Consider the following 24,518-nt stretch of genomic DNA (forward strand, 5'->3'; position numbering starts at 1 on the left):
AATGTAATAGGCCTAAAATAGGACTCAAAATAGGCAAAATCTGTAATATGTAAATATCACTGACACGGCAAAGTTTGTGAAAATGTAATTTCGTAAGTCTTCCATCAAATTTTGTACTTTTTCTTTTATTACCTTCAGAAAAAATTCTCTGCCATTTCAAAAGAAAAAGTAACTTTTTTTGTTTTATATGAAAATTCTTGGACAGTGTGGACAAGTTTCAGATTGGGGGTCTGGAGAATGAAAGGATTGTTTAAGGTGAGTGAAAATATTATATACGGGTGTTTTGATGATAAACAGATGAATTAGCCTACTGATACTACCCGTAGTCCATCTGACTTAATTAAGACTTATTTTGGGAAGAAAATAGCATCTCCAGTGCCATAAAATACAGTACCTTCCATTGATGTTACTTGCTTTATAAATTGTACTTTCCATAGATTATTTTTCTCATTTAGGCAAACTGAATATTCAGTGGTTTCTATTTTATAACTATTAATGTATAACTGTTTCAACAGGTTAAATTGTGGTCAACTCAGTCTTCCTTCAGCTTTGTGACATTCTCGGAGCACACGGGTGCAGTGACGGGTCTCACTTTTACACAGAGTGGTCGAGCGATCCTTTCTTCCTCACATGATGGTAAATATTTCATACTCTTTCTCTTACTGGAACTGAAGCACTAGGGTAATGTATTTCAATCTTAATGATTTCTGATGTCTTCCAGTATATGAGATATGCTTATAATGACATATATTAGAATGTGGGGCAGAAGCTTGTGGTTATAGGAGGGTGGGGGCAGGAGGAAAGAGGAGTGATTGGTGGAATGATGAAGTAAAGGGTGTGATAAAAGAGAAAAAGGTAGCTTATGAGAGGTTTTTACAAAGCAGAAGTGTTATAAGAAGAGCAGAGTATATGGAGAGTAAAAGAAAGGTGAAGAGAATGGTGAGAGAGTGCAAAAGGAGAGCAGATGATAGAGTGGGAGAGGCACTGTCAAGAAATTTTAATGAAAATAAGAAAAAATTTTGGAGTGAGTTAAACAAGTTAATAAAGCCTTAGGAAAGTATGGATTTGTTAGTTAAAAACAGAGTAGGGGGGTTAGTAGATGGGGAGATGGAGGTATTAGGTAGATGGCGAGAATATTTTGAGGAACTTTTAAATGTTGAGGAAGAAAGGGAGGCGGTAATTTCATGCACTGGCCAGGGAGGTATACCATCTTTTAGGAGTGAAGAAGAGCAGAATATAAGTGTGGGGGAGGTACGTGAGGCATTACGTAGAATGAAAGGAGGTAAAGCAGCTGGGACTGATGGGATCATGACAGAAATGTTAAAAGCAGGGGTGGATATAGTGTTGGAGTGGTTGGTACTTTTGTTTAATAAATGTATGAAAGAGGGGAAGGTACCTAGGGATTGGCAGAGAGCATGTATAATCCCTTTATATAAAGGGAAAGGGGACAAAAGAGATTGTAAAAATTATAGAGGAATAAGTTTACTGAGTATACCAGGAAAAGTATACAGTAGGGTTATAATTGAAAGAATTAGAGGTAAGACAGAATTTAGGATTGCAGATGAGCAAGGAGGCTTCAGAGTGGGTAGGGGATGTGTAGATCAAGTGCTTACATTGAAGCATATATGTGAACAGTATTTAGATAAAGGTAGGGAAGTTTTTATTGCATTTATGGATTTAGGTTGGTAGACAGCAACCACCCAGGGAGGTACTACCGTCCTGCCAAGTGAGTGTAAAACGAAAGCCTGTAATTGTTTTACATGATGGTAGGATTGCTGGTGTCTTTTGTCTGTCTCATAAATATGCAAGATTACAGGTACGTCTTGCTACTTCTACTTACACTTAGGTCACACTACACATACATGTACACGTTTATTTATACACACTCATCTGAGTTTTCTTTGATTTTATCTTAATAGTTCTTGGTCTTATTACTTTTCCTTTTATATCCATGGGGAAGTGGAATAAGAATCTTTCCTCCGTAAGCCATGCGTGTTGTAAAAGTCAACTAAAATGCCGGGAACAATGGGCTAGTAACCCCTTTTCCTGTAAAGATTACTAAAAAGAATAAGAAGAAGAAAATTGTCAAAGTGGGAAGTCTGAATGTGCGTGGATGTTGTGCAAATGATAAGAAAGAGATGATTGTGGATGTTATGAATGAGAAAAAACTGGATGTCCTGGCTTTAAGTGAAACAAAGCTGAAGGGGGTGGGAGAGTTTCAATGGAGAGGAATGAATGGGATTAGGTCAGGGGTTTCAAATAGAGTTAGAGCTAAAGAAGGAGTAGCAATAATGTTGAAGGATAAGCTATGGCAGGAAAAGAGGGACTACAAGTGCATAAATTCAAGGATTATGTGGAGTAAAATAAAGATTGGATGTGAAAAGTGGGTTATAGTAAGCATGTATGCACCTGGAGAAGAAAGAAGTGTAGAGGAGAGAGAGAGATTCTGGGAAATGTTGAGTGAATGCGTGGGGAGTTTTGAATCAAGTGTGAGAGTAATGGTGGTTGGGGATTTCAATGCTAAAGTGGGTAAAAATGTTATGGAGGGAGTAGTAGGTAAATTTGGGGTGCCAGGGGTAAATGTAAATGGGGAGCCTTTAATTGAGCTATGTGTAGAAAGAAATTTGGTAATAAGTAATACATATTTTATGAAAAAGAGGATAAATAAATATACAAGGTATGATGTAGCACGTAATGAAAGTACAGTGGACCCCCGCATACCGATGGCATCACATAGCGATTAATCCGCATACCGCTTGCTTTAATCGCCAAAATTTTGCCTCACATACCGCTTAAAAACCCGCTCACCGATTTTCGTCCGAGACGCGTCCAATGTGCGGCCTGAGCCACGCTCACATGTTCCGCCGGTGGCATTGTTTACCAGCCAGCCTCCGCGGTAACATCCAAGCATACAATCGGAATATTTCGTATTATTACAGTGTTTTCGGTGCTTTTTCTGGAAAATAAGTGACCATGGGCCCCAAGAAAGCTTCTAGTGCCAACCCTACAGCAATAAGGGTGAGAATTACAATAGAGATGAAGAAAAAGATCATTGATAAGTATGAAAGTGGAGTGCGTGTCTCCGAGCTGGCCAGGTTGTATAATAAACCCCAATCAACCATCGCTACTATTGGTGGTACAGCTGCTGCTGCTGCTGCACTGTCAGCTGCTGCTGCTGCTGTAGCATCGTCTGCTGCTGCTGTAACATCGTCTGTTGCTGCTGTAGCGTCGTCTGTTGCTGCTGTACCACCGTCAGCTGCTGCTGCTGCTGTAGCATCGTCTGCTGCTGCTGTAACATCGTCTGTTGCTGCTGTAGCATCGTCTGTTGCTGCTGTACCACCGTCAGCTGCTGCTGCTGCTGTAGCATCGTCTGCTGCTGCTGTAACATCGTCTGTTGCTGCTGTAGCATCGTCTGCTGCTGCTGTAGCATCGTCTGTTGCTGCTGCACCACCGTCAGCTGCTGCTGCTGCTGTAGCACCGTTGTTGGTGTGGCTTATTGAGAATACCAAGAAACAATTAACCCCAGAGGATTTGCCACCCAGGATAACCCAAAAAAGTCAGTGTCATCGAAGACTGTCTAACTTATTTCCATTGGGGTCCTTAATCTTGTCTCCCAGGATGCAACCCACACCAGTCCACTAACACCCAGGTGAACAGGGAAAAATGCCTGGAACTAGTGCTCATATTGGTGAATTTAAAGCCAGCAAAGGTTGGTTTGAGAGATTTAAGAATCGTAGTGGCATACACAGTGTGATAAGGCATGTTCTGGAAGAAAATGCCAAACAGGACCTACAGTACTCAGGAGGAAAAGGCACTCCCAGGACACAATGTCTCATCAGTCATTGCTGCATCTTCAATAAAGGTAAGTGTCATTTATTCTTCATTTAGTAGACTAGTACATGCACAATATATACTGTGCATGTACTACTCTACTATTGTGCATGTATCCTTCTCTTTGTGTGTGGGAAAATGTATATTTCATGTGGTAAAAATTTTTTTTTTTCATTCTTTTGGGTGTCTTGCACGGATTAATTTTATTTCCATTATTTCTTATGGGGAAAATTCATTCACATACCGATTATTTCGCATAACAATTACCCCTCTTGCACGGATTAAAATCGTTATGCGGGGGTCCACTGTAGTTGGTTAGATTATGTATTGGTGGATAAAAGGTTGATGGGTAGGCTCCAGGATGTACATGTTTATAGAGGGGCAACTGATATGTCAGATCATTATTTAGTTGTAGCTACAGTTAGAGTAAGAGGTAGATGGGAAAAGAGGAAGGTGGCAACAACAAGTAAGAGGGAGGTGAAAGTGTATAAACTAAGGGAGGAGGAAGTTCGGGCGAGATATAAGCGACTATTGGCAGAAAGGTGGGCTACTGCAAAGATGAGTAGTGGGGGGGTTGAAGAGGGTTGGAATAGTTTTAAAAATGCAGTATTAGAATGTGGGGCAGAAGTTTGTGGTTATAGGAGGGTGGGGGCAGGAGGAAAGAGGAGTGATTGGTGGAATGATGAAGTAAAGGGTGTGATAAAAGAGAAAAAGGTAGCTTATGAGAGGTTTTTACAAAGCAGAAGTGTTATAAATAGAGCAGAGTATATGGAGAGTAAAAGAAAGGTGAAGAGAGTGGTGAGAGAGTGCAAAAGGAGAGCAGATGAAAGAGTGGGAGAGGCACTGTCAAGAAATTTTAATGAAAATAAGAAAAAATTTTGGAGTGAGTTAAACAAGTTAAGAAAGCCTAGGGAAAGTATGGATTTGTCCATTAAAAACAGAGTAGGGGAGTTAGTAGATGGGGAGAGGGAGGTATTAGGTAGATGGCGAGAATATTTTGAGGAACTTTTAAATGTTGAGGAAGAAAGGGAGGCGGTAATATCATGCACTGGCCAGGGAGGTATACCATCTTTGAGGAGTGAAGAAGAGCAGAATGTAAGTGTGGTGGAGGTACGTGAGGCATTACGTAGAATGAAAGGGGGTAAAGCAGCTGGAACTGATGGGATCATGACAGAAATGTTAAAAGCAGGGGGGGATATAGTGTTGGATTGGTTGGTACTTTTGTTTAATAAATGTATGAAAGAGGGGAAGGTACCTAGGGATTGGCAGAGAGCATGTATATTCCCTTTATATAAAGGGAAAGGGGACAAAAGAGATTGTAAAAATTATAGAGGAATAAGTTTACTGAGTATACCAGGAAAAGTATACGGTAGAGTTATAATTGAAAGAATTAGAGGTAAGACAGAATGTAGAATTGCGGATGAGCAAGGAGGCTTCAGAGTGGGTAGGGGATGTGTAGATCAAGTGTTTACATTGAAGCATATATGTGAACAGTATTTGGATAAAGGTAGGGAAGTTTTTATTGCATTTATGGATTTAGAAAAGGCATATGATAGAGTGGATAGAGGAGCATTGTGGCAGATGTTGCAAGTTTATAGAATAGGTGGTAAGTTACTAAATGCTGTAAAGAGCTTTTATGAGGATAGTGAGGCTCAGGTTAGGGTGTGTAGAAGAGAGGGAGAATACTTCCCGGTAAAAGTGGGTCTTAGACAGGGATGTGTAATGTCACCATGGTTGTTTAATATATTTATAGATGGGATTGTAAAAGAAGTAAATGCTAGGGTGTTCGGGAGAGGGGTGGGATTAAATTATGGGGAATCAAATTCAAAATGGGAATTGACACAGTTACTTTTTGCTGATGATACTGTGCTTATGGGAGATTCTAAAGAAAAATTGCAAAGGTTAGTGGATGAGTTTGAGAATGTGTGTAAGTAGAAAGTTGAAAGTGAACATAGAAAAGAGTAAGGTGATGAGGGTATCAAATGATTTAGATAAAGAAAAATTGGATATCAAATTGGGGAGGAGGAGTATGGAAGAAGTGAATGTTTTCAGATACTTGGGAGTTGACGTGTCGGCGGATGGATTTATGAAGGATGAGGTTAATCATAGAATTGATGAGGGAAAAAAGGTGAGTGGTGCGTTGAGGTATATGTGGAGTCAAAAAACGTTATCTATGGAGGCAAAGAAGGGAATGTATGAAAGTATAGTAGTACCAACACTCATATATGGATGTGAAGCTTGGGTGGTAAATGCAGCAGCGAGGAGACGGTTGGAGGCAGTGGACATATCCTGTCTAAGGGCAATGTGTGGTGTAAATATTATGCAGAAAATTCGGAGTGTGGAAATTAGGAGGTGTGGAGTTAATAAAAGCATTAGTCAGAGGGCAGAAGAGGGGTTGTTGAGGTGGTTTGGTCATTTAGAGAGAATGGATCAAAGTAGAATGACATGGAAAGCATATAAGTCTATAGGGGAAGGAAAGAGGGGTAGGGGTCGTCCTCGAAAGGGTTGGAAAGAGGGGGTAAAGGAGGTTTTGTGGGCGAGGGGCTTGGACTTCCAGCAAGCGTGCATGAGCGTGTTAGATAGGAGTGAATGGAGACGAATGATACTTGGAACCTGACGATCTGTTGGAGTGTGAGCAGGGTAATATTTAGTGAAGGGATTCAGGGAAACCGGTTATTTTCATATAGTCGGACTTGAGTCCTGGAAATGGGAAGTACAATGAGTGCACTTTAAAGGAGGGGTTTGGGATATTGGCAGTTTGGAGGGATATGTTGTGTATCTTTATATGTATATGCTTCTAAACTGTTGTATTCTGAGCACCTCTGCAAAAGCAGTGATAATGTGTGCGTGTGGTGAAAGTGTTGAATGATGATGAAAGTATTTTCTTTTTGGGGATTTTCTTTCTTTTTTGGGTCACCCTGCCTCGGTGGGAGACGGCCGACTTGTTGAAAAAAAAAAAAAAAAATATGATAGAGTGGATAGGGGAGCAATGTGGCAGATGTTGCAAGTTTATGGAATAGGTGGTAAGTTACTAAATGCTGTAAAGAGTTTTTATGAGGATAGTGAGGCTCAGGTTAGGGTGTGTAGAAGAGAGGGAGACTACTTCCTGGTAAAAGTAGGTCTTAGACAGGGATGTGTAATGTCACCATGGTTGTTTAATATATTTATAGATGGGGTTGTAAAAGAAGTAAATGCTAGGGTGTTCGGGAGAGGGGTGGGATTAAATTATGGGGAATCAAATTCAAAATGGGAATTAACACAGTTACTTTTTGCTGATGATACTGTGCTTATGGGAAATTCTAAAGAAAAATTGCAAAGGTTAGTGGATGAGTTTGGGAATGTGTGTAAAGGTAGAAAGTTGAAAGTGAACATAGAAAAGAGTCAGGTGATGAGGGTATCAAATGATTTAGATAAAGAAAAATTGGATATCAAATTGGGGAGGAGGAGTATGGAAGAAGTGAATGTTTTCAGATACTTGGGAGTTGACGTGTCGGCGGATGGATTTATGAAGGATGAGGTTAATCATAGAATTGATGAGGGAAAAAAGGTGAGTGGTGCATTGAGGTATATGTGGAGTCAAAAAACGCTATCTATGGAGGCAAAGAAGGGAATGTATGAAAGTATAGTGGTACCAACACTCTTATATGGATGTGAAGCTTGGGTGGTAAATGCAGCAGCGAGGAGACGTTTGGAGGCAGTGGAGATGTCCTGTCTAAGGGCAATGTGTGGTGTAAATATTATGCAGAAAATTCGTAGTGTGGAAATTAGGAGAAGGTGTGGAGTTAATAAAAGCATTAGTCAGAGGGCAGAAGAGGGGTTGTTGAGGTGGTTTGGTCATTTAGAGAGAATTGATCAAAGTAGAATGACATGGAAAGCATATAAAGCTATAGGGGAAGGAAGGAGGGGGTGGGGTCGTCCTCGAAAGGGTTGGAGAGAGGGGGTAAAGGAGGTTTTGTGGGCGAGGGGCTTGGACTTACAGCAAGCGTGCTTGAGCGTGTTAGATAGGAGTGAATGGAGACGAATGATACTTGGGACCTGACGATCTGTTGGAGTGTGAGCAGGGTAATATTTAGTGAAGGGATTCATGGAAACCGGTTATTTTCATATAGTCGGACTTGAGTCCTGGAAATGGGAAGTACAATGCCTGCACTTTAAAGGAGGGGTTTGGGATATTGGCAGTTTGGAGGGATGTGTTGTGTATCTTTATACATATATGCTTCTAAACTGTTGTATTTTGAGCACCTCTGCAAAAACAGTGATAATGTGTAAGTGTGGTGAAAGTGTTGAATGATGATGAAAGTATTTTCTTTTTTGGGTCACCCTGCCTCGGTGGGAGACGGCCGACTTGTTGAAAAAAAAAAAAAAATCGTATTTCTCCCTGGGAAAGTGGAAAAGAACCCTTCCTTTGTAAGCCATATGTGTTGTAAGTGGTGACTAAAATGCTGGAAGGAAGGGGCTAGTAACTCCTTTTCCTGCATAAATTACTAAATGTTAAAGGAAGAAAACTTTATAAAGTGTTTTTTCTTCTTGGGTCATGCTGTGTCAGTATAAGACAGCCGGTGAGTTAAAAAATCATCTTTAATTTTGAGTAATATTACATGATCTTGACTGGTTTCGTACATGAGTTTTGAAACAGCTTTAACCCTTTCGGTATTGGTGCTATAATATTATGGCTTTGATGCCAATGTTGGTCTCGTAATACTATGCCAAAATTCTAGCGGCTTCAGATCTTCTGGGAGAAAGCAGGTTGGCCTTCATATGAAAGAATGGGTCTTCATGGTCAATATGGAGTTGTAAGAGAAGTAAATGCGAGGGTCTTGGCAAGAGGCGTGGAGTTAAAAGATAAAGAATCACACATAAAGTGGGAGTTGTCACAGTTGCTCTTTGCTGATGACACTGTGCTCTTGGGAGATTCTGAAGAGAAGTTGCAGAGATTGGTGGATGAATTTGGTAGGGTATGCAAAAGAAGAAAATTAAAAGTGAATACAGGAAAGAGTAAGGTTATGAGGATAACAAAAAGATTTGGTGATGAAAGATTGGATATCAGATTGGAGGGAAAGGGACTGGAGGAGGTGAATGTATTCAGATATTTGGGAGTGGACGTGTCAGTGGATAGGTATATGAAAGATGAGGTGAATCATAGAATTGATGAGGGGAAAAGGGTGAGTGGTGCACTTAGGAGTCTGTGGAGACAAAGAACTTTGTCCTTGGAGGCAAAGAGGGGAATGTATGAGAGTATAGTTTTACCAACTCTCTTATATGGGTGTGAAGCATGGGTGATGAATGTTGCAGCGAGGAGAAGGCTGGAGGCAGTGGAGATGTCATATCTGAGTGCAATGTGTGGTGCGATTATAATGCAGAGAATTCGTAGTTTGGAAGTTAGGAGGAGGTGCGGGATTACCAAAACTGTTGTCCAGAGGGCTGAGGAAGGGTTGTTGAGGTGGTTCGGACATGTAGAGAGAATGGAGGGAAACAGAATGACTTCAAGAGTGTATCAGTCTGTAGTGGAAGGAAGGCGGGGTAGGGGTCGGCCTAGGAAAGGTTGGAGGGAGGGGGTAAAGGAGGTTTTGTGTGCGAGATGCTTGGACTTCCAGCAGGCATGCTTGAGCGTGTTTGATAGGAGTGAATGGAGACAAATGGTTTTTAATACTTGACGTGCTGTTGGAGTGTGAGCAAAGTAACATTTATGAAGGGGTTCAGGGAAACCGGCAGGCCGGACTTGAGTCCTGGAGATGGGAAGTACAGTGCCTGCACTCTGAAGGAGGGGTGTTAATGTTGCAGTTTAAAAACTGTAGTGTAAAGCACCCTTCTGGCAAGACAGTGATGGAGTGGATGATGGCGAAAGTTTTTCTTTTTCGGGCCACCCTGCCTTGGTGGGAATCTGCCAGTGTGATAATAAAAAAAAAAAATGCGCACTATAAAAAAAAATCCTGCAGCAAGCAGTGCATAATGAGAAAAAAAAATTGTGACCATGTTTTTGGTTTAATAAGCGACTTCGTGGTGTATTTTCATATAGTATTTATGGTTGTACAGTGATACCCCGAGTTTCGGCCATAAGTCGTTCCAGAAGGCTGTTTGAATGCCATTACCGAACGAATTTGTTCCCATAAGTAATACTGTAAATTAGATTAGTCTGTTTCAGACCCCCAAAACTACACTTACAAAAGCACTTACAATAATACACTTACATAACTGTTCGAGTTGGGAACTGTACGAAACTCAGGGTACCACTGTATTCTTGTTTTCATGGTCTCACTTGATAGAATAGAAGATATATTACAGAAATAAAGGTGATTTTGAATGGTTTACCAAATAAAAGTAGCTTGCAATTGAGCTCAAAGGAGCAGAAATGCTCGACTTGTGACGATATTCAAGAGTAAACATGTCACGTCACGCATCCATTACGCATTAACTGGTGGGTCCAATATGCATTCACAGATGTGCTGATGTTATTTATGCAATTATTACAAATTATGCAGTAGTCTGAATAGCAGTAAATCATCCTTGTTTTGTGTGAATGAAAATTCAAAATGAAAATGAAGCATAACATAAGAGGGGACTGGAGACATGACTAATGAACAGAGAATATGTTATTTTAGTGCCAGGAATGTCTGCATTGTTTATTCTGGACCCTATTTTGAAATTGACCATTCTTGAATTTTGTGTAAAATTCGCCAAATTAGTAATTTCTGATCACTTTTTTTGTGTAGTTGAAATAGGTAAATGGCCGGTGTCTTGTACTCAGTCAGTAGAATAAAATGATTTCTAACGAAATAGCTACGAGTTTGGATTGGTGGAACAAAAGAATTGTCCCAAAATAAGGCTCAAAGTGGGCAAAATCGCCATTGTGTGAATATCACTGAGACTGCTAACTTTGTGATAGCATAATTTAACAAGTTTTCCATAAAATTTCAAACTCTTAGTTTCATTACCTTTGGAAAAAGATTCTCTATCATTTCATAAGAAAAAATAATTTTGTTTTGTTGAAAATTCTTCCACACTGTCAGCAAGTTTGCGAGCAGGGGTCTCGACATTCAAAGGGTTAAAAAAAATTGGAACATTATTTTATAAATATGGTTGAAATTGGCTGAAAGGTATTTTATTCGAGAAACTAAACCTTTCTATAATTTTTTGTAGTATGTAATGTAAGTATACTTGAACATCAGTATTTTATACTTGCCTGTGACCACATCCTTTTTTTTTTGTTTTGTTTTATACTTGTACTGATGTTTACAAAATGCTAGAAAATTGACAGTTATGTAATTTTATATAGAGGTAATAGGTTAGTAGAGAGCAACTGCCCAGGGAAGTACTACATTCTGCCAAGTGAGTGCAAAACAGAAACCTGTAATTATTTTACATGATGGTAGGATTGCTGGTGTGCTTTTTCTGTTTCATAAACATGCAAGATTTCAGGTACGTCTTGCTGCTTCTACTTACACTTAGGTCACACTACACATACATGTATGAGTATATACTTATATACACACCCCTCTGGGTTTTCTTCTATTTTTTTAACTAGTTCTTGTTCTTGTCTATTTTCCACTTATCTCCATGGGGAAGTGGAACAGAATTCTGCCTCTGTAAGCCATGCGTGTTGTAAGAGGTGACTAAAATGCCGGGAGCAAGGGGCTAGTAACCCCTTCTCCTGTATATATTTCTAAAACTATAAGGAGAAACTTTCATTTTTCCTTTTGGGCCACCCTGCCTTGGTGGGATACAGCCAGTTTGTTGAAAGAAGAAGTAATTTTATATCTCAGTTTTATATTATATATCTAACCTGATTATTATATATCTAACCATTTTTGGTCATTTAGAGAGAATGGATCAAAGTAGAATGACATGGAAAGCATATAAATCTATAGGGGAAGGAAGGTGAGGTAGGGGTCATCCTCGAAAGGGTTGGAGAGAGGGGGTAAAGGAGGTTTTGTGGGCAAGGGGCTTGGACTTCCAGCATGCGTGCGTGAGCGTGTTAGATAGGAGTGAATGGAGATGAATGGTACTTGGGACCTGACGATCTGTTGGAGTGTGAGCAGGGTAATATTTAGTGAAGGGATTCAGGGAAACCGGTTATTTTCATATATTCGGACTTGAGTCCTGGAAATGGGAAGGACAATGCCTGCACTTTAAAGGAGGAGTTTGGGATATTGGCAGTTTGGAGGGATATGTTGTGTATCTTTATACGTATATGCTTCTAAACTGTTGTATTCTGAGCACCTCTGCAAAAACAGTGATTATGTGAGAGTGTGGTGAAAGTGTTGAATGATGATGAAAGCATTTTCTTTTTGGGGATTTTCTTTCTTTTTTGAGTCACCCTGCCTCGGTGGGAGACGGCCGACTTGTTGAAAAAAAAAAAAAAACCTGATCTGATGTCAAAGTGGATTTCTTGCATTCATTTTTATGCCATCATTTGGGGAAAATGAACCTGAGTCCATGTTGTATGCCTATAACCATTAGAACACTCCATGGGATACGGTGTTAATTCACTTTATTCATCCCAGATAGCCTATGGATGAATCTGTTATTGTTAAGGGGAGATCTAGTCTCACGCTTCATGTACTGTGAACAAACTCCCACACAACTTGTCACCATGTGTTCTTGTCCAATACTTGGTGATCTTTTTGTCACCCAATATCCTAAAGAGTTGTTTTTAGAAAGTTGCTCTTAAGTAGTTAGTGGACCCTCAGTTATCTGCCGTAATAAGAACATAAGAATGGAGGAACACTGCAGAAGGCCTACTGGCCCATGCGAGGCAGGTCCTTATCAAAACGACCTCTACCTGAAGCTACCCAAGAAATAACTCCCGTAACCAATGACACCAATCAAACCCATCCCCCCGTTCTATTGAAGAACGTCAGTAAGTTTGTCAGGCAGGAACGACCTCAAGTTAAAAAACTCAAGGTAAAACGGTTAGTGGGTGTGGGTCGTCATCAGGAATCCGTTCCAGAAGCTTGGCCTAAACCTGAAATGGCCGAGAACCGAAATAATATTTTCCATAAGAATAAATGTAATTACAATTAATCCGTTCCAGACAAAAATATTCACCAAAGAATAATTTTTTTAACAATTAAATTGGTCATACCTTTATTGAAGACTAATTCTGGCTTCTGGAATGCCTGCTACACTTCCTGCATGCCTGCTACACTTCCTGCATGTGTGCTACACTCCCTGTATGCCTGCTACACTCCTTGCATGCCTGTTACACTCCCTGCATGCCTGCTACACTCCCTGCATGCCTTCTACACTTCATGCTTAAATTCCATGGTGTTTCTCACTTTACCACAGGAACTTTACGAGGAACTTTTTTTGGAGCCATGGTTACTTATTTCGCAGTTGCATTGAAAAAAAACCATAAAAAACAATGGAAAACAAGCGAATGTTTGGGTGTATGAGCAGAAGCTTCCTCACACACCGAAAGACACAGGCAAACTGATGCGCAAGCGGCCCCAGCCGGGGGACGGATGCATCCCAAACGGCCAATCACCGAATTAATGGCTGATAACCGGGTGACGAAAAACCGGCCGATCACCGAGTTGGCCAATAATAGAAGTGGCCAATAACTGGGGGTCCACTGTACTTCTTTTTTTGTTAGGTTTTATTTTTATCTAATTATCAGAACTTTTTGTAATCATATTTTTTTAGTTTTTACTTTTAAATTTTTTTTTTTTTTTGAGTATGGTACTTGAGTACTGTACTATTTATAGGTTTGCAAACCATCCATATACAATTTTTTGCTATAAAATCATTATCATACTTTAGAGTTGAAGCACTGTACTTCTCACCTGCAAAACTCAAAACTGGTTAGCCAGATGTGAACTCTTGGAGATGGGAAGTACAATGTCTGCACTCCACATGATGGGTCGGACTGCCACAGCTCAAGAGGTCATTTGAATTGTGAAATCTGTACACTTCTGGCTGGACATGTATTGATTGAACATTGATGAATCTATTTCTTCATTGCACCTTGATGAGAAATATCTGTTGCAGTAAAAAAATAATAAATATTTTTTCAGGTACTGTGCAAGCATTTGACTTAATTCGTTATCTAAACTTCAAGACACTGACCTCTTCTCTTCTGGCTGGACACTTTTGGCTGGACATGTATTGACTGAACATTGATGAATCCATTTCTTCAGCAGATCACTGCACCTTGGTGACAAATATCTGATGTAGTAAAAAAATAAATATTTTTTCAGGTACTGTGCGAGCATTTGACTTAATTCGTTATCGAAACTTCAAGACACTGACCTCTCCTCGGCCAACACAGTTTTCGTGTGTTAGCGTGGACAGCAGCGGAGAGTTGGTAACTGCAGGGGGTCAAGACAGTCATGACATTTACCTGTGGTCTTTGCAGTCAGGAAGATTATTAGAGGTAATTAATGCAAACATTGTTTGTATCATTAATATATTTTACTTATAAGAGTTAAAGTAGTCACAAAGCAGGTGTTTGATGGTTAAAGTAGTCACAAAACAGGTGTTTGAGGGTTAGTCACAAAGCAGGTGTTTGAAGATTGTTAAAGTAGTCACAAAGCAGGTGTTTGAGAGTTGTTAAAGTAGTCACAAAACAGGTGTTTGAGGGTTAGTCACAAAGCAGGTGTTTGAGAGTTGTTAAAGTAGTCACAAAGCAGGTGTTTGAGGGTTAAAGTAGTCACAAAACAGGTGTTTGAGGGTTAGTCACAAAACAGGTGTTTGAAGATTGTTAAAGTAGTCACAAAGCAGGTGTTTGAGAGTTGTTAAAGTAGTCACAAAACAGGTGTTTGAGAGTTTGTCACAAAGCAGGTGTTTGAAGATTGTTAAAGTAGTCACAAAGCAGGTGTTAAGTATATACACACTGAAGGTATACCTCTTAGTGTATACATGTTGAAAGTTTACTTTCATCTGAATTTTAGAGATTATTGTATCTTTGACTGGTGGTGTACAGCTTACCTGCAGCCTTCATGATCCTCATGTCAATCAATCAATCAATCAATTTTTATTACCTTGCAAGATTACATTGAGATTATGAAATTACAAAAATGAGTTGCAGTGCAAAGAGCCACTATCATGCCTAGGCATTTTGGGCAGACTTAATTTAATGGCTTACAGGCTACTTAATACTAAAGAAATTGAACATAGTTTAATTTGTACATCTTGTTTATTTATAGTGCACAGTAATTTTACTCAAATTACAATAGTTTCAATAGTAAATATTGAAATTATATTATGGGAATGTAATATTGTGAGATGTTGAAAGTAGTTTATAGTATGAGAATGCTACAGTTGGGTGTAAGGCAGTAATATTTTGGGTAGATGTTTATACTACAAAGTTGATAGTCTAACCTAGTAAAGCAACCAAGCAATCCCAGAGCAGGTGTGTCTTGAGTGAATAATATTTGCTAAGGTAGAAATCTTGCTCAAATCATTACTTGCATAAAGTTCCATTTTGATAAATTTTTGAAGTGTTTATTATTGCTTAGAGTTTTGCTTTTCTCTTAAATAGTAATCTCTTACTTAGTCTTTATCTGCTATATAGTGGAACCTCAGTTTTTATGATTAATCCCTTCGAAAAAGTCTGACAATAAACCGAATCGTACGAAAAATGAAGCAATATTTCCGATAAGAAATAATGTAAATCCAATTAATCCGTTCCAGACACCCAAAAATATTAACAAAAATACATTTTATAGAGAATATAGTTTTACATACAGACTAGGGCATACAAAAACCGAGGTTCTTCTGTATTGTGTCTTAATGTTTATCTAAGCAGCTTGTTTAGGCTTTTCTTTATATATATTATTGAACATGGTCCTTTTTTTTTTTTAACCTGGCCATCTCCCGCTGGTATAGGGTGACCCAACAAAGAGTCTGTAGTAATTGCCTCAATATTTGAAGGGAAAGTGTCAACAAATCTTTCAAATCATTACCCGTGTGTCTATTAAGATATCTCTTACTGTAGTTATTGTGCTTGCTAGCAACTGGAGGATGTGTGTGTTGTCTTACACTACCTGCATCACACTTCAAAAGAGATATCATAGTGTACTTTTTGCATTGCAACATTACAGAATTAATGATAGCATCTGTATAATAATATACTTTCTCTTAACCATTTCCAGTGCAGTACTATATTAGAGAATTTGAAGAATTGATGTTCCCTTTTTCTTGAGACACTTGAACCTCTGTAACCACTTTTGAATTTGAGCAACTAAGATTCTGTAGGTATAACTTAATAATACCATGTTTATCAGGAACAAAGATTCTGTAATACTACCGTTATCAGCAACCAAAATGCTCCTGATATTTTTTTTAACACACCTGCAATCTTCCATTGAGGTAGTGTGATGCAAGAAAAGAGGAAACTCATTCACCATCATTGCTTCAACAATTGTCTTGTCAGAAGTATGATGACCTCACAGTTCAGATGGCCCTCTGAACTGCAACATCCTCACCCCTTCTTTAGAGTGCAGGCATTGTATTTCCAACCTTCAGGACTCAAGTCAATCTAACCTGTTTAACTGAATTTCTTCATAAATGTTACCTTGTTTTCACTCCATCAACAGGTCAAGTCATAAAAACCACCTGCCTCCATTCACTCAATTTAATGCACTCACACAAGCCTGTTGGACGTTTAAGCCCCTAATGCTCAAAACTTCCTTTACCTATTCCTTCCAACCTTTCCTGGAATAACTCCCTACCTCTCTCTCTCTCTACTTTGCTTGCTTGCTCTATGTATATTTTGCAAAAATATCACCTTTATGAATATGATAGAATGTCACCTTATTGTGGAGCTATTAATAATTTTGTTTTACTGCACTAGAGATTAATTTTCAAAACTATTTTGAAACCTTTAAATATCATTGGCAACTTTGCATCACAAACCAATGCATTCCATGATTCAGTATTTGTAGTTCCACAATGCTTTTGCATCATCAGATGTATCTTGCATGTTTTTGAATATTATTCTTTCAGTAAATATTCTCATAGAATCAGGAGGAATACTTTTTATGTTTTAACATTCAGGTGCTAAGTGGTCACGAGGGTCCAGTGGTAAGTGTGCAGTTTTCCAGCCAGCCGGGTAGCACCATGATGGCATCAACAGCCTGGGATGCCACTCTCAAAGTTTGGGATGCAATTGACTCTACTACAGCCAAAGAAACTATTGCACTATCATCAGATGGTAAGATTTTTATGACATCTATTAACATCTGTTGTAAATGTTAATGATTCTTAGGATATTTATCCTGTGTATTTCCATTAAGAAATACACAGATTAGTAAAAGTAAATGTATATACTTGATGTAAGCTAAATTTAGAAAGATTTACCTGTTATTTTAAATGTTCATGAAATGGAAAGAAAATATCAATAATCCTGCCAGATTGCAAACCACTTGGTAGGTTTCCATTGCACACTCACGAAGATGGCAGTACCTCCCTGCATGGTTGCTCTCAACCAACCTATTATTATTTTTTATTACTATGGATCCAATGCAGCAATGAGGTTAAATATCAGGAAATTCTTAAACTTGTTTGATAGAATTAACTGAACCAGAGTGTGAAATGTTTTAAGAAATATTGTTGCTAGTGTTTGTGATATGAAAGTGACATGAGATTACAAATTTTGAGAATATGTAACATTACTAGCATTCTTCCACCTTGTATTTTGGCACTTGAACTACTTTGTTTCACTTATGAAAATAAGTACAAATATGGGAGTGTTAGGCTTAATTACTTATTAATGTTCATTAGGCCTGTGCGTATGTATTCGCCCTGACGGAAAGCAGCTCGCTGTAGCAACTTTGGATGGCCAGATTACAATGTTCAATCCGTTAACTGGCCAGCAAGAAGCCAACATCATTGGCAGAAATGACCTGGGAGCAGGAAAGGCTGATGCTGATAAAATATCTGCAAAGAAGAACCTTCAGTCAAAGTAAGAAGTGTTAAGTTCACCGCACAAATGTTAAGATACAATAATAATAATAATAATAATAATAATAATAATTTATTTTGACTTGATACATAGTTGTACAAAGGAATATAATAGTTGAGTGTACATGCCAAAAGCCCCTTGTATGCAGAGAATTTCAGGCAGACTTAAAATTAACTAAAGATTAATTAGGCTATAACAGAGTAAATGGTCATTAGGTGAATTACCGGTCTAGTAGAGTAGTTTAGTAATGAATAACTACAGTTTTGAATTATTTTATAAAAATTACAATAGAGCAATTTAAACAGTTTTCAATATGAAGTACAATTGAGTATTTAAAATGATGAAATTTGAACATTACAATTTTGAAGCATTACAGTTTTACAATAGAACAATTTAAACAATTTACAATAAGAAGTATTATAGTTTAGTATTCAAAACAATGAACACCCTGTTTTTGAAGTAATGAGTACATGTTTGAGCAATCTTCAGCACAATATTCAGTATTGAAATTGAGACATCATTGGTACTCTTTTGTGTTGGTTTTGAGTAAATGGTAGGTATTAAGTACAGCTTGTCTGGTTAATTTGGGTGAAGAGGAGATTTCTAAGTAAGGCCTTAAATTGATTTGCAGGTAGGAGCCCTTTAATGTGTTATGGTAATGAATTCCAGATCTTTGGGCCCTTTACATGCATAGCATTTTTGCACAGAGCGAGATGGACACGAGGATATCGAAGAGTAATTTGTTTCTTGTATTATGGTTGTGTGTTCTGTTGTAGTTAGCTAGTAGGAGTTGGAGAGGAGGGTTTATATTTGATTTATATATATATATATAACACACACACACACACACACAAACACACACACAACACACACACACACACCATCCCAACACCCCCTACAACCATCCCACAGCCTCCCCCCAAACCCAAGCTATAAAACCCCTCACAGATGCCACCAGGTCTCCCACTCACGGGCCCCCCCAAACCCAGTTTTGGGGAAAGGAAACGAAGGTATGGTACACAAACGCTGATGGAATAAAAAAAAGGGGGAGGGCAAGAAAAGGGGGAAGCATCACCGACATCAAGCCTCACAAAAACCCGTTTACGGGTTTGATAACATGCCATCTTCCAATGGATACCAAATCCTGGGGGAAAGAAAAGGGGAACAGGGGGGGGGAGGAGGGGCGGATAAAAAAAATCGCGGGAATTTTGATGAGGGGAGAGAGGATAGGGAAAAAAAAAGTGATTACAAAAAACTTCACTCTGGAGGCCCCAAGGTTAATAGCAGTGATCAACCCACACAGAACAGCAGGGGGCCCGGGCAAGAGTACAAGAGAGCAATAGAGCGATGGGGACAATAGCGGGAGTGGCCAGAAGAGTCATGCATGCAGGGGAAAGCCCTGATCATGGGGACTTTTAAACCCCAAGGGGATAGATTGGGGGGAACTTGGGCCCACATGGGGGCCCCAAGAACTTGGGGGGCTAAGATGATGGAGGGGGACTGAGAACTTATGACCCAAAACGAAGGGGCACTACAAAGAGAGAGGAGGAGAACCAGCAAGGGTGACAGTATTCACCCCTTTAGTAGTGCAGATATGAGGACATCAATAGAAAGACCCCGCCGTGACCAGTGGGAATTAAAACGGGAGAGGGCCGGGGGGGGAGAAAGGAAGGCCCGGGCAATGAAGCCAAAAATCAAGAAAGGGGGCAAGGAAAGGCACCCGAACGGGTTAGTGGGGCAGAGAACTGGGAGGGGAAAACCCGTTAAGAGATGATGGAATATGGAAAAATGCAAGGAGGTGAGGGAGGTAACAAGGGAACAGGAGTAATGAAAAAAAGGGGTGAGCCCATGGTTTACCCCCAAAGGGCAGGGAGGCAAAAACCCAAAAGTGGGAATGAAGAAATATAGAAGGGAAAGGACCCCGGAGAATAAGGGGAAATCTGAGAGCCAGAAATGAATATGCACAGATAAGAAGGAGGCCCAAAGACAATATGAAAATGACATAGCAGCGAAAACCAAAATGGCCAAACGGGCCCGCCAACAGAGGAAAAAAAAGTCAAGGGCCAGGAATCGTAAAAAGGGAAAGGAGGAGAGACAACAGGAAATGACCGGAAGTATTTAAGAATCAACAAGAGATTCGAAGTGTTCACAGAGGAGACAGAAGGACTCCAGAAAAACGGAGGTGGGGACACCAAGGCTGGGCCCGTGCCCCAACCAAAGAAGTGAAGAGGTTTTGAGGAGTTTTATACCTTGGCTGGGGGGATAACACTCCCATGGGATTGGGGGAGGGAGCAGAGGCGTTTGTACCCCCAAAAACAATATTCAATACATCTATCAACAGGGGGATTGTGAGGATGGGAAAAAGCAAATGAGTCCCAATCTTTAAAAAGGGGAAGACATGAAGCATTAAACACAGACCAGTGTCACTGACAGTATAGATGCAAAAAACATGGAGAAGATTATCGGGGAAGAGTGGGGGAACACCTAGAAAGGAATGATTCCCCTCAACAGAGCCAGCATGGTTTCAGGACGGGAAACCTGTGTCACAAAAACCCACTGGAGTTCTATGACATGGTGACAGCAGTAAGACAAGAGAGAGAGGGGTGGGTGGATTATTTTTTTTGGGCTGCAAGAAGGCGCTTGAACAGTTCCAACAAGAGATTGGAAAAAAGGAGGACCAAGCAGGGGTAACAGGAAGGCAAAATGGATCAGGGAATACTTGCAGAAGACAGCAGCAGTCATGGACGTGGGAGGTGTCAGAGGGACCGTGACCAGCGGGGGCCCGGGAGGGGGAGCCCAGGGGCCAGTGCGCTGGCCCGGGAAAACCCCGAGGAAGGGAAAAGACTTGAGGTGTCCCTGTTTCAGATGACGGAAGTTGAAAGGGGAAAAATACACTGACAAGACCAGGCAGAACTACGGATCTGGACAGGCAGAACTGGTCCAGAATTGGTCCCGGGGTTTAACCCACCAATGCAAAACCGAAGATTAAGGGCAAAGAAACAAACGAGTCAGTCTAGGGGGCAGAGACTAAAAACCACCGGGAAAAAAACTTGGGGTGAGTATACCAAGGGACATCTCCCGAAGCGCCCTCAACCAAATAACCGCCAATATGCCCCGCAAAACCCCAGAACAGCATTCCACATCTTAATAAGGAATCGTTAGGACCCCGTATAACGAAATTTGGGATATTGGATGCACCAGTTTAACCCCCACCCCGCCATAAAAAACTAGAGAAAGTGCAAAGGTTTGAAAAGACTAGTCCCAGAGCTAAGAGGATGTCCTAGAGGGGAGGTTAAGGGAAAAAACCCCAGACACTGGGGGAAAAGGAGAGATAGGGGGACATGATCCAACAAAATATGAGAGGAATTGAAAAGGGGGAAAAACAGGGTGTTCCAGATTGGACACAGTAACAAGGGGGACAGTTGGAAGCTAAAGACACAGATGAATCACAGGGATGTTAGGAAGATTTTTTCAGCCCACAGAGTAGCGAAAGGGAAAGTTTGGGGGGGTAGTGGAGGCAGGGTCCATACATAGCTTTTAAAAGATACAAAGCCACGGGTCAGGGAAGTGACCAGAGCGATAGTGAAGAGGGGCCAGGGGGGCTGGGCTCACCCCCCCCCCAACAGGGGAGCAAAAGGGGAGTACAACACACAAACAAAAACACAAAAACAAACACAAAAACACACACAAAAACACACAATTAACACAACACACACACACATTAATAACACACAACACACACACACACACACACACAAAACACACACAAACACCCACACCCACCCCACCACCCACCCACCACCACACCACACCCACATCCCCTACCTACCTACCTACCCCCACCTACCTGACACCCTTTCCCGCAAATGGTCTAATTTAATCCGCCAAAGCAAAGTCATGAAGATAGGGGGGGCACAGAAGACCACAGCAGAGAAGGGCAGGTCCAAAGATCAAAACCCTCCCCAAAAAAAAAGATCTTGGGGTAAACACCGAGCAGTTCCGGAAGCAAACATCAATCAGATAACTGCTAGCATATGGGCGCCGGAAACCTGAGAACAGCTTTCCACATTTTAGAAGGAATCATTCAAGACACTGTACCTTTGGGTTACCCCATACGGAGTGGCCCCTTTTTTTGGGAACCCCTGACTTGATAAAGCCCCAAGAAACTGAGAGTACAAAGGTTTAAAAGGAGCCAGAGCTGGGGAAATGTCCAGAAAAAAGAATAAACGCCTGAGAATGGAGGACAGGGGGGGTCAGGGGAGACATGTAACGAAATAAAATATCGTGGAATAGACAAGGGGAAAACAGGATTTTCCCAGGGGGGGGACAAGAAACAAGAGGCCAAAAGGGAAGGGGAAGACACAAAAAAGGAGAGATAGTAGGGGCTTTTTCAGTCAAGAGTGTGGGGGAATACAAAAAATGATAGGGGGAGGCAAAAACCATAAAAGTTTTAAGACGAGGTTTGATAAAGCTCATGGAGGGGGAGAGGGGGCAGTAGCAACCGTGAAGAGGGGGGCCGGGAGCGACCCCGACCCTGCAACCACAAAAGGGGAGAAAAAGGTGGGCCCCAAAACACAAACACACAACACAACACACACACACACACACACACACCCACCACACACACACACACAGGATAACGGGGAAGGCACTAAAGGGATCAGGAATAAGTAAAGACAGGCAGTCATGGACGTGGCAGGTGTCGAGTGGCACTGACCAGCGGGCCCCGCGGGGGCGTCCTGGACCGGGCTGCTGAATTTTTGGGAACCATACGAAGGAAAAGCCCTGATTTGTAGAGAGGGGGTTGATGAGAAGAATACACCGATCAAGACCGGGCAGAACTAAGGATCGGGACAGGGCAGATTGGTCCAGCAATTGGCCCCCTGGAGCAATCCACCAAGTAAAAGTCATGAAGTTTGGGGGAAGGGGCAAAGAACCCCCAGACGGAGTACAGCAGGGGTCAGAGACTAAAAAACTCACCGGAAAAAAGATTTTGTGAGTATAACCCCGGACATCTCCGGGCCCCAATCAACCAAATAACTGCTGCAGATAGGGGCCCTAGAAAACCCCTCAGAACAGCATTCCGAATTTTAAATAAGGAATCCTCAGGACCCTGACACCGAAAGTGGGGCCCATTTTGGGAGATGCGGCACCAGTTTGGAACCCCCCCTAGCCAACACGAAGAAACAGAGAAAGTGAAAAGGTTTGAACAAGACTAGCCCCAGAGCTAAGAGGAGGTCCCAGGGGAGAGGTTAAAAAAAACCCTGAACACGGGAAAAGGAGAGATAGGGGACAGATAACGAATTAAAAAACTGAGGGAATTGACAAAAAAAAGACAGGATGTTCCAGAGATTGGACACAGTAAAAAGGGGGACACAAAGCTAAAGACACAGATGAATCACAGGGAGTTGGGGAAATTTTTCCAGCACAGAGTAGCGAAGGGGAAAAGTTTGGGTGAGTGGGGCAGGGTCCATACATAGCTTTAAGAGAGGATGATAAAGCCACGGCTCGGGGGGAGTGACCTAGTAGCATCAGTGAAGAGGGGGCCAGGGGTCGGGCTGACCCCCCCCTCAACAGGTAGTACAAAGGAGTAAAACACCCCCCCCCCGTGGGTTTTTTTGTTTTCCCGCAGTTCTGTTCTTGTTTTTTTCTCTTTTTTTCATGGGGAAGGGGAAAGAATTTTCTCCGTAAGCCTGTCAAAAAGACAAAAAGCATGGAACAAGACTAGAACCCCTTTTTGTATAAATTTCTTTTTTAAAAAAAAAATTTTTTTTTTTTTTGCCTCTTTTTGGGGTAGCCAGTTAAAAGAAAGATCCCTTGCTCCCGGCATTTTAGTCACCTCTTACAACACGCATGGCTTACAGAAGAAGAATTCTGTTCTACTTCCCCATGGAGATAAGAGGAAATAAACAAGAACAAGAACTAGAAAGAAAATAACAGAAAACCCAGAGGGGTGTGTATATATATACAGTGGACCCCCGCATAACGATCACCTCCGAATGCGACCAATTATGTAAGTGTATTTATGTAAGTGTGTTTGTACGTGTATGTTTGGGGGTCTGAAATGGACTAATCTACTTCACAATATTCCTTATGGGAACAAATTCGGTCACTACTGGCACCTGAACATACTTCTGGAGTGAAAAAATATCGTTAACCGGGGGTCCACTGTACTTGTACATGTATGTATAGTGTGACCTAAGTGTAAGTAGAAGTAGCAAGACATACCTGAAATCTTGCATGTTTATGAGACAGACAAAAGACACCAGCAATCCTACCATCATGTAAAACAATTACAGGATTTCGTTTTACACTCACTTGGCAGGACGGTAGTACCTCCCTGGGTGGTTGCTGTTTACCAACCTACTACCTATAAAAATTATAGTTATTCTCAATAAAATGCAAGCACACTTACCACATAGATCTATTCTCCTATCTAGGCCCAGATTTACCGCTCACAGCTTATCTGAGCGAGCTGAGCTCATGACATAGAATTACGGCTTGGACCCTGGCTTCAGAGCCGTAGTACTACAGGATGTACCCTCAAAGGGTTAAAGAGAACAATACTTAAAAAAAAGAGCAACAAATCATCACAAAGTGTTGTTCTATAATTGTGGCAGAAAAGAGAAAAACCTTAAACAGGAGGAAGTGTTTCCACTATTTATCTTTGCATGATGTTTCTGAACTGAGTGGAGGGTCCTTGATGCTGGTCGAAGGGTCTTAATCCCAAGAATTGAAGCTACCCTCCCATGACTTAAAAGTGATTGCCTCCCATTTCCCTGGT

The 24,518-nt window shown here is 40.9% G+C and overlaps 1 protein-coding gene across 1 annotated transcript in view; it reads left to right on the plus strand.

Moving 5' to 3' along the window:
- The window catches only part of LOC128684346 (periodic tryptophan protein 2 homolog), a 160,886-nt gene that overhangs the window by 79,058 nt on the left and 57,310 nt on the right, over nucleotides 1-24,518 (plus strand). The window contains exons 11-14 of the mRNA XM_070089131.1: nucleotides 516-636; nucleotides 14,028-14,203; nucleotides 16,828-16,984; nucleotides 17,554-17,734. Of these exons, the coding sequence (XP_069945232.1) occupies nucleotides 516-636; nucleotides 14,028-14,203; nucleotides 16,828-16,984; nucleotides 17,554-17,734 (635 nt within the window). The remainder of the gene's footprint in view (nucleotides 1-515; nucleotides 637-14,027; nucleotides 14,204-16,827; nucleotides 16,985-17,553; nucleotides 17,735-24,518) is intronic.

Source organism: Cherax quadricarinatus, chromosome 2 (assembly GCF_038502225.1).
Source record: "Cherax quadricarinatus isolate ZL_2023a chromosome 2, ASM3850222v1, whole genome shotgun sequence".
NCBI lineage: Eukaryota > Metazoa > Arthropoda > Malacostraca > Decapoda > Parastacidae > Cherax > Cherax quadricarinatus.